Below are 11,197 nucleotides of genomic sequence, written 5' to 3'. Positions count from 1 at the left end.
TTTAGTCCCGCTCTCTTTAATGTGTTCGCTCCGCACCGCCCCGTTTTTTTTACGAGCATGGTTTTTTTCATACAATTTTACTAATTTTAGGCTAAAATGTCTAGTGCCCGCAGGCTTTCCCCGCCCCGCCCTCACTTTTTTGCGGGGCGGGGCATGGTTTTAGGCCCGCATTTTGAAATATGTCCGCCCGTCCCGCCCTATTTTTTCGCGGGCTTTTGCGGGGAGGGTCTAAACGGGGCGGATATGCCCGTTTGCCACCCCTAGTCTAGATGTATGAATTACGCACATAATTTTTTATTTGAACAATAAAGAAGACATGGTGTAAAAGGTGTCACTACCGGCTCTAGAATTTCCCGCTGATGTTGAAGATTATTCATTGGTATAGGACAAATTAGATCTTTCATTTCGAGAAATGGAACCATTATGGGGATGGCACGTGACACTCCTCAAAAGCAACAAGTGTAATGTATCTTGGTTGATATGTGTGGGATGCATACGTATGAATGTTTGATGTTGAATGCATGTTACTCTCCCTTTCAACAACTTTGAAGTATAAGTTGGGCATATGTGATTTTTTTCTAGTATTGGATGCAAGTACAAGAATAGCTTGCCCACATTAGTCTCGTTCTTTCACCTATTCCATGTGTTGATGAAGTTTTCTAACCCCGATCACCCAAAAGATTGATGTCTCTAAAGTAGTGTCGTAAGATCTTTGAATTATATATGAAGTCCTTCAAGAATTAATAGGATAACTACTTTTTCATTGTGCCTATTAACTTTGGTGCACATGAGAGTCTCTATGACATTTCAATAGGGGATTTTAATGAAGGAGAGGAGGATCATAATTCATTAAGGCATATAGGTAGTTTGGAAGCCACTATCTCTGATGATGATTCCTTCAAGGCTTAGATGACTACAATCCTTGTTAAAGATGACATAAAAAAGCTCGATGTTACCTTAAAATCGAATAAATGTATTATTCTAATTTTTAAAGACATAATTGTGAGGAGTGAGAATCTCACTGCAAGCAAGGGCACTCACCTAAACCCAACCTTCTTTTTTGATGCCCTTAGATTCGTAGATAGAAAAGAATATACTAGTAGTGAGAATAATGTTTAAAGCTATACAAAGAGATATCAAAGTCTTTCATAAATTCCCAACTATTTGCATGTAACCGAGATGAGGCAATGTTGAAATCCCTCAAGACATCGACCTCAAAGACTGTAAAAGGAATACCTATTCCCAAGATGACTAAAATGCTGTTTACTGTGAATTTTGGTAAACAAACACTAGTCTTTTAAAAAAGTTAATTGTAGGATCAAATAGTTTTTTTTTTGATGTCAAGAAAACTTCCATTAAACTGAAACAGAAAGTGAATTACAAATTACAGGACATAAGTTTGGGATATGCCCAGTCCATGTTCTAGATCCTATTGACCTGCCAATACCAACTAGCTGGTGAGCTTCTACATTTTCAGCTCTGTTAATGAACATAATTCCAACACTATTAAAACTGGACAATAAAACTTTGCAATAAAAAACAATAGGATTCAGATCAGCATATATAAAACATCCATTAATGCAGTCCACAACCGTCAACGCGTCCGATTGGATAACAAACTCCGAAAGTCCCAAGTCTTTTGCCATTTGCAATGCCCAACGAATAACCATAGCTTCGACAGTTGCAGGATTGGTGACACTATGGATTCTTTTTGTAGCAGCAAGAAATATGTTGGAGGAAGGATCGCGAATCACACAGCCGAAGGAAATAATTCCTTCCTCGAAGCATCCCGCATCGGTTTGCACTACCCATCCCTTTGGACTGCTCGCATCCGCCATGGGCTGATTTCTGCGAGACTCAGCAAGGAGACATGAATGTGATTCCTCACTGACAGCATTCCAAATATCCACAGCCACCGTGCATGGGTCTGCCTTCGCATTCTTAAAAATCACATAATTTCTGACTTTCCAAATTTTCCACATAAAGATAGCAACAATCTGGCCAAGTTTAAAATCCTTCCTTGTAAAGATAGCATCTAACCAATCAGCGACATCACCTTCTTCCGGAACTCTAATTCCCAATGGGTTGGAAAATAGAACTCGTTTAATAAAAGAACAGCGAAGGAAAAGATGACAGGAATTCTCCGTGTCGACTTGATAGAGAGGGCATAAACCATCAGATGCGACTCCTTTACCAAGCAGATTTTCTTTAGTTGGAAGAATATTTTTCATTACTCTCCATAAAAAGTTTTTAATCCTAGGTTCCAGCATGCATTATTCGAATCAATCCGTGAACTTACCTTGCTTGAAAGGTCTAGATTGGAAGCCGGGGAAGAAACTTTAAAGTCAGTCCGGGTGGGGATCCACCTGTCTCCATTAACACTAACGCTCTCTCCATTACCAATTTGCCACGGAGCTCCATTAAGCACTAGCTCCTTCGAACTCAAGATACTCCGCCAAGCAAAGCTAGGCTTAAAACCGACACCCGCTTCAGCAATAGAACATCGAGGATAATACCGTCCTTTGAAAAACCTTTCTATGAGGGATCCATCTGCCTAAATAAGTCTCCAAAATTGCTTTCCTAGGAGACTAACATTGAAATCATGAATGCCCCTAAACCCTATGCCACCATCCCTTTTAGAATTGGCCATTCTCTCCCATTTTATCCAGTGTATTTTCCGCTCACCTTCCTTCAAACCCCACCAAAATTTCGCCAGCATAGCTTCAATTTCTTTGCAAACAGTCTCAGGAATGCGTTAGCAGCTCATGATATAAGTGGGGATCGCTTGTGCTACCGCTTTTATCAAAACTTCTTTGCCGGCTCTAGAGAGGAACTTTTCTTTCCACCCTTTCACCTTTTTCCATATTCGCTCGACAACCAGCCTAAAAACTTCTTTCTTTGATCTCCCAAACACCACCGGAAGCCCCAGGTATCTTGAATGATGGCTAACTCCTCTAAATCTCAAAATGGCTTTTATCCTGTCCCTTGCTTCTTCACTTACATTGCTGCTGAAGGACACTTCCGATTTGTCAACATTTATGCTTTGTCCCGAAGCCTTCTCATAATCCCCAAGAATCTGTTTTATACGGCCAGCTTCCTCCTCACTAGCTCTCGCAAAAAGCAAGCTATCATCCGCAAAGAAAAGGTGAGAAATAGTAGGAGATCTTCGCGCCACTTTGATGCCATGAATTCTCCCGTTATCAGCTGCATTGCTAAGCATCCCCGATAGCACATCTGCACAAATAACAAACAAATATGGTGAGAGTGGATCTCCTTGGCGGAGACCCCTTGCCGGATTAAACCGTTTGCTTGGTTGCCCATTAATTAACAGTTGATAGGAGACTGTAGTAATACAGCTCCGGATCAGAGAGATGAAAGGAAGAGGAAACTCCATGATTCTCAATGTTTCAAGCACAAAACCCCACTCCAATCTATCATACGCCTTAGACATATCAAGTTTCAACGCCATTGTTCCTTTCCTGCCTTTCTTTTTGTGTTTCATCCAGTGGAAACATTCCATAGCTATTAAGGCGTTGTCGGTGATGAGTCTTCCCCGAATAAAAGCACTTTGCTCTTCGCTAATGATCTCTGGGAGGCAAGATTTCAAACGGTTAGCAATGGACTTCGTAACCGCCTTCATTATGACATTACACAAACTAATCGGTCGGAAATCTCTAGGTGTTGATGGATTCTTTTTCTTAGGGATGAGCGTGATGAAGGTGTTGTTTATGGTTGTAGGATCCTTACTATTATTGAGGATATCCAACACATATTAAACCGTCTCATTTCCAACAGTGGTCCAGTATTTTTGAAAAAACAGAGCCGACAAACTGTCTGGGCCAGGTGATTTAGTGGGATGCATATCAAATATTGCTGCACGGACCTCCTCAGGGGTGAACTGACTAGCGCAGAGCAATTTGTAGCTATCTGACAGCCTTCCTCGAACGAAATTGCAGATTGGAGTGATTTGCATGGGGTTGGTAGAAGTGAAGATTTCCTTAAAATAGGAGATCAAGATCCTTTCACAGTTGCCACGTCCTCGTTTCCAAATGCCTTCCTCATCTTTTAGCCTTTTAATCTGATTTGTTTTCCTCCGCTGGCCAGCTTTGCAATGAAAAAATTTTGTGTTCTTATCGCCATCCAAAAGCCAAACAACACGACTTCTCTGTCTCCATAGAGTTTCCTCAGTTTTCAACAGCAAATCCCTTTGCCTCTCTAAAGCTTTAAATTGTTGAATTTCCATGGAGTCTCCCGACCATCTCTTGTCTTCATTGATGAGCTCCTCAAGCCTTAAGATTTCCTTTCGAACAGCGTTCGTTTTCATGCTCCTGAATTCATGTTGAAGCGCTTGCATAGATTTAATTCTTTTATGGATTGAATCTGATCTTTTATGCCACAACTGATTTACCAGCTCCCCACATTTGTGCTCCTTAGACCAGGCTTCCTCGAAACGGAACAAATACCTTCTCTTCTCAGGAACAGCTTCTCGTTGGATAAGAATCCGGAGTGCAGAATGATCTGAGCAGAAGCGCTCCAAATGTACAATTCTAGTAAGGGGAAAAAGCTGAAGAAAGCCATAGGAAACTAGACTTTTATCAAGTCTGCACTGAATATTCGCTTCACCTTCTCGCCCATTCGACCATGTATAAGGACAGCCTTCAAAGCTTACTTCTTTAAGCCCACAAATTTCCATAGTATTCCTGCCCCATTGAAATTGAGAAGAAGTTCTGCTAGTGCCTCCCATTTTATCAGCCTCCGAAACAGTATCGTTCAAGTCTCCAAAGAAAATCATATTATTTCCCCCTTGCTCTCTTAACTCCTGTAATAAATTCCAAGTCTCCTTTTTTCTCGCTGCATCAGGGAAACCATAGATACCGGCAAAAGACCAGGCTTCATCATCATCATCCTGTTTGCAAATTCCAGCACTATGGTTTGGAGAGTAGGATGCAATATCAATGTCCAAATCATCATTCCACCATAAACATAGGCCTCCCGCTCTGTTTCTTCCAGTTCCTCTACAGTCCACGGTAACATCAAACTTGAAATGAAATCTCTGCTTAAGTTTAATCAATTCATCTTTTTTGGAACGTGTCTCCATCAAGAAGACCATCTGGGGGTTTTCCATCTTAAGAAGCCTCGCGAGGCCTCGAACTGCACGGGGGATCCCCAAACCCCTGCAGTTCCAGCTAATAGTTTTCATTGGGATAGGCGGTGTTGGTCAGCCAACACCACCTCTGGTTCAGTTGTTTTTGGATCGCAGACTTCCATTGATTGCTTCCTTTTCTTATCACCATTAACATAGTCATCCAAGGGGCCCTCTGTAACCATCACTTCTACCAATTGGCGTTTCCCTATTTTAGTTTTCGGGGCTTTCCCAGAGCTAACCTTAGCAGCCTTTGTTGGCCTCCGACGCGTCCATTTCTTTTGTTGATTCCCTAAATCCTTCGAAGCTTTCATAGATGCCGGTTTTTCTGTTGACAGCATCACTGCACCTAGAGTTTCAGCCACTGTTTCCACATCCAGATTATTTTTTTGAACCATCCCCTCCACCGCTATCGCCATCACGTTGTTGTTTTGGAGGTGATTGAATTTGTTGAACATCTACGTCTTCCCCTTTGTCTTTGTCCCTTGCTTCACAGCGACTTTGGCTAGATGATGCATTGAAAAGTTCCCTGCTACACAGACTAGAACTTGAGTCGCGTTTTTTGAACTCCTCGGTAAGTTTTGGCAGCGGGGAAGCCCTTAACCACTGACCAAATGCTAAATCCTGTTCTTCTATGTCTTCAAAGCCCTCTTCATTGAGCTCCTCCACAGTCTCACAATCTTTAATCTGATGGCCTATTCTCCCACATATAAAGCAGAAAGTGGGGAGCCTTTCATATTTAAAATGGACCCTAATCTTTTTCTCTTTGAAAAAAACTATAGTACCACGCTTCAGAGGCTCCTTCAGATCCATCATGACTTTGACTCGTAAGAACCTGCCATTTCTGTGGGCTTCTCTAACGTCCATCTCTTCAAAGGTGCCTATGATATTACCCAGTTTTCTAGCCATAGTATCAGATCTAAGCATGAGTGGGAGGTCATAAATTCTTACCCAGAAGGAGCTGAGGTGCAGATCAAGATCGGAAGGTTGTTCCTCCCCTGAGATGCGCTTCAACACGAGGAGGGCTCTATCGAAACTCCAAGGTCCAGTTTTTAGAACATATTCCATGTCTCTTTTTCGAGTTGAATTTGAAGAGAAACATATTTTTGCTTAGATCTTGGACTTCCACTGTGTGTTTCAGCTTCCATGCATTTAACATTGTGCTTTTGAAGGCTCTACTGTTGAAGTTACTTTCCGTCCACAGCTTTCCGGCTAGCGTTCTCTGAAGCGATTCATCTTCGAGAATTTCTTCCTCATCCGCCACCACTCCTTCTTCTTCTTCTTCTTTTGAGAGAGTAAAATCCTTCCATTTTTCCATATTTGAAGAAAACAACCACCACGAGCTAGAAATCCACTCAAAGAGGGGAAAAGGAAACCTAATCTGAGATAGGTGGAGAAGCCAGAGAGACTGGAAAAGATAGCCGCTACAACCAATGGAGGAGGAGGGCGGGAGAACACGATAAGATTCTTAGAGAGAGAAAGACTGCCTTCTCTCTAGAAATCACGTGGGATTTAACTGACTGTAGGATCAAATAGTTAATCCTAGGACATATGTGCATAAAATCTTGTAATTTCTTTTGAATGTTTGGTATGAAATAGAAATCTGCTCTAATTCCTATGGAGACCTTAAAGGTAAAGTTGCAAAAAGTGATGTAGTCAAAATCTTGGTAAAAGTAATGCAGAAAAAGTAAAGAAAATGTTGTAAAGAAAAAGGTGAAAGTAAAAAGGTTTTGCTTAATTTTAAAGAAAATGATGTTCAGAATCATAATTTTCACTCGGGTACTTTGAGTATTTGAGTTTTTTTAATGAATTTGACACCTGAAATCCTAACATTAGAACTCCTATTTATACTACTATAAGACTAACTGTCTACAACGACTTTCTTTCTAGAAGTCAACACGTGTTTGTTGCATGTTTCTTTGCCTTTGAATCTGCTTCCAAGTGTTTCTTTGGATAACACTAAAAGACAGTTACTTGCTCATTTCTGTGCCAACGGGTGTTTGTCAAAAATTGTGCTAACCTCTGATGTCAAGTACTGGCTGTATGGTTTCTGTCGAAATCTTGATTGGCAATCTCAAGAAAATACTAAGCCCCAACTTCCATTCTATATTTGAGACTTCACTTTTTTGAGTAAAAAAGCTGTGTCGAAATGTCTTTTTAAACCTCAAGATTTTACTAAGCTTTTCTCTGGACTTCTCTTTCATATGTTAAGCTCAATGACTTCGAAAAATCCAGGCGAACAAAGGCCCATATAAATAAAAATTTGAATTTTTTTTATAAAAAACATTTGAATAAGTATGCAACAAAAACTCAAAATTACTAAAAATAAAAGAGATAAGAAAAGATAAATGACACCGGAGAATTATACAAGTGCATTCAAGAAGACTTAATCATGTCCCCAAAAAATTAATCTTGAAAGTATCAACAATGCTTGAGAGCTTTTAGAAGGTTATATTAACGAACCTTCTTATATAAGGAAATGAAGTTCCAGGCTAACTTTTAACCTAACAATGAACATGGCTTTAAGTGGTTAGTCTTCTCACCAAACGAAGATTTTTGCACAGGTTGATCTGATCCGATATAAAGTTTTATATTGGCTATCCTCTGAGCCGAACCGGAATTTTATATTGGTTGGCCACAAACTGAATCAAGATTTATAAAGAGATGATCTCGAACGAACCAATATTTTATATCAAGCTGAACTCATAAATCAAGTGAGATGTTACACCAGACTGATCTGTAATCGATAGAGCTTTTAATTGGGTTGGGCTCAAGAACTGTTGTGGAGATTTTTACTGGTTAATCTTCACGAATAAAAAAAGAGTTTATTCAATGGTGGAACTCACAAATTAAATAGAGATCAAGACTAATTCCCCAAATACTCAAATACAAGCAAGAGTTTTTTTTAATGGTTTAACTCATCAAAAATATCAATTTCTTAAAAAAAATTATTTAATAAAGAGAAAATCTACTCTTGATAAATTTATAATTTTATTTTTATCTAGAATAATATTTTTCACTAGACTTAAGAAGACTTTCAAAATATTATGACTAAAATATGTGAAAAGTACGAAAGATTTAAAGAGATTAGAAGAGAAATGAAAAGTGAGATTTCTCCTTCAAAATGGATCTCTCAATTTTTCATTTTATCTAAGGAGAAATACTTCAAATTCTATGACATATTTTTAATTTTATCTTTACTTAGAATAATATTTTTCTAGTAATCAAGTGTAGAAATGAAAAGTGAGATTTCTCTTTCAAAATGGAGAAATACTTAAAAAGATAGAAAAGGAACATGTTGACGCATGCATGCATAAAATCCAAAGAAAATAGACAAGTGAAACACTGTGAGAAAAAGATAGGACTAAGAATTAGGATAGCAAAATGGACATTAATTAAACAAGTACAAAAGCTAAAGAAATCAAAATTTGATATTAATTTATACTAGATGCTTGAAGTCTAATCTGCTTATTGAATTTCTGAATAAACTCTTCCACCCTCTTATTAAGATCCTCATTTGACATCTTTGAAAGCTCATTTTCTTCTTCTACTTTTGGTTCTATATTCATAGAATCTAACCTTCTCACTGAGTTCTTCCTTTCATCAATCACAACATGTTTGACTCTATTGTGTCTAGAAGATTTACTTCTTCTGAAAACTGATCTTGTAGGAAAATTTCTATTCTTTTCATGTTCCATAGGACCAAAATCATCATCATCTACTTGCAAATGAAGTGTTGAGTTCTTCTTCTCATTTGTACTATCATCATTAGTACTTTTCTTTGGTTGATTTTGTAACACAATTTCCAACACACTTTGAGGGACAATTGTGTCTTTCTTAACCTGTTCTAGCTCTTGTTTTGGATTGATAATGCTTTGTTTATCAACTTGTTCAACTTCATCATATGTGGGAATTGATGAGACATGGTTTCTAATTTCATGACTATGTTTCACATACTCTTCATGAAGATGTTCTTGTTTATGTTTGGATGAAGAGAATGCTTCATAGTCAATAGCTATAATGAGGATTAAAGTATTATACATGATAAACCAAAATATATTGTTGTTTAAGAGAGAAGAAGGAGAAAGGTTGAAGATATAAAAGATACATATGTAGATGAAAAGAGAGAAAATAGAAGCAAAAAAAGATAATTTCTTTGCCTTATTATGCCTACTAGTATGATTTTTTAGTTTGTTGTTTTTCACACAATCTTCCTCTAGATATGGTGATTTGGCCATGCTAATTTAAGGCTAGAAAAGTTGTATATTATGAGATGAAATCTATGTATGAAGATTGAGATTTTGTGGGAGTAGGAAATGAATTATGAAAAAGAGCTTATATGTATGTGGTTAGATTCATGATTATTGTCATTTGATTGAGTATATGTCAAATGATTGATACTATGCATTTACTAACATACCCTCTTCTCTCTCTTGTGTCAAGTTTTCCTTCTCATATATTTTGAATAGTGACTCAATGAATTAAAAATATGCCAGCTATATAACATGGTAAATAATTAAAAACTTATAATGTATTTGTTGGAATTTTCCTATTGCTAGACCACATGACATGCCACATAAATATCTCAATTATTTTAATTAGTTGTAAGAAAATGAAGTTGATTACTAATATAACTATATAATTCACAAGGGAAGATAAATTACAGTTATAATAATTGGAGCATGATTAAAGGTTAGCTTTAGGTGTCTATTTTTTTGCTATGTTTTCTCTCAATTATTTTACATGATAGCTATGTAACAAGTAAAGACTATTATTATATGCATGAAAGTGAAAAGAAAATAATGGTGAAATCAAAATAAAATATGAATAATGTCATGATAAGTTGGTATTGTTCAATTGTGGAGCAAATTGTATGCAAAGTCTTCATTCAGCTCTAATGATTGTCATGTGTTTAAATAAACAATTCAATGTAATTCTTATACTAATATATTCATGAACCGACAACGTGATCAAACCTAAATTTCTACACGGAATGCCGAAAGTTAGTTTTATAAGTTACTATTAAAATAGAGCTGGATTGTGTAGCTCAACTAATATGTTTTTGGTTGAGTTTAATGTTCTTAAGTCAGATGATTCCGAATTTAATCTTTAATGATAATATTTATCTCACATTAATATACTTTGACCTCGAATAAAAACTCGAATTCTTGCTTAAATGAATTACACTCTATCTATCACAATGCACTTATGTTGTTCTTTTCCTATTTCATGCAAGAATAGCTTCATGCATTAAATTTCTTTACAAGTTTTTGTTGTTGCAATGAATTTTTCTCTCCAGTAGAAAAATGACATACTTTTGCAGCTTTGATTAACATGACACTACTCCCCACGAAAATTAAGAATCTAAAAATATATTTTCTAAAATCAATATCTCTCTCCATATATGCATTTGTGTACTCAATCAAGTTAGTTTTTCTACTTCCTAAGCATATACTCACTTTAAAAGTTCCTCTGAAATATCTCAAGATCCACTTCACATCATTTCAATTATCTGTTTTTGGATTATTCAATTGAAATGTTTGAATGGCTTAATTGCACTTTTACTCCTTATTTACTTCTTGAATTATATTTTGATTTCGATAATTTCACTATTGTTTAATTACTATTTGATTGCACTTTGTCTTGTTAGTCTTCTCAAACTATTTTTTCTTCTTTTATTTGATTCAATAAATTTATCTAATAAAATTTTCATCTTAATAGATACAAATACTTTTAATTAGGGGTGACAAAACGGACTGCCCGCTACGCCTTCAGCCTGCCAAAAAACGAGCGGGACGGACAAGCCTGTCAAATAAAATGAGTATAAAAATCATGTCCGCCCCGTCAAGATGGCGGGTTGGGGGGCAGCGGGCTTGCCCGCTTATTTTTTAATTTATTTTTCTTTTTTAGTAGATTAATAGTTTTTTTTTACCTTTCACTACAACACGGAAGGGCTTTAAAAGCGCTTTTTATGGGCTTTAAAAGCGCTGTGAAAGGCAGCGCTGGCGTAGGTAACAAAAGCGCTTCAGAAAGCGCTCTGGTAGGCTCCCCTAT

General features: G+C 37.2%; 2 protein-coding genes across 2 annotated transcripts; both read right to left on the bottom strand.

Annotated features, from left to right (window-relative positions):
* Positions 1-1,355: 1,355 nt before the first annotated feature.
* On the bottom strand, positions 1,356-2,231 carry LOC131598113 (uncharacterized). Its single transcript, XM_058870746.1, has one exon. It carries the CDS (start codon positions 2,229-2,231, stop codon positions 1,356-1,358), a length of 876 nt encoding a protein of 291 aa, XP_058726729.1.
* Positions 2,232-8,461: 6,230 nt separating this feature from the next.
* LOC131599982 (uncharacterized) lies at positions 8,462-9,483 on the bottom strand. Its single transcript, XM_058872214.1, has one exon. The coding sequence runs from the start codon at positions 9,379-9,381 to the stop codon at positions 8,578-8,580; it is 804 nt and encodes a 267-aa protein (XP_058728197.1). The 5' UTR covers positions 9,382-9,483; the 3' UTR covers positions 8,462-8,577.
* Positions 9,484-11,197: the final 1,714 nt, after the last annotated feature.

Source organism: Vicia villosa, linkage group LG4, assembly GCF_029867415.1.
Source record: "Vicia villosa cultivar HV-30 ecotype Madison, WI linkage group LG4, Vvil1.0, whole genome shotgun sequence".
Taxonomy (NCBI): domain Eukaryota; kingdom Viridiplantae; phylum Streptophyta; class Magnoliopsida; order Fabales; family Fabaceae; genus Vicia; species Vicia villosa.
Note: the sequence above shows the minus strand (reverse complement) of the source record. Positions and strands in the feature narration are given on the sequence as shown.

Bases quoted from the DNA above. Each gene is read 5' to 3' on its own strand.
- LOC131598113 (XM_058870746.1), bottom strand. From the start codon at position 2,231: ATGAAAAATATTCTTCCAACTAAAGAAAATCTGCTTGGTAAAGGAGTC.
- LOC131599982 (XM_058872214.1), bottom strand. From the start codon at position 9,381: ATGGCCAAATCACCATATCTAGAGGAAGATTGTGTGAAAAACAACAAA.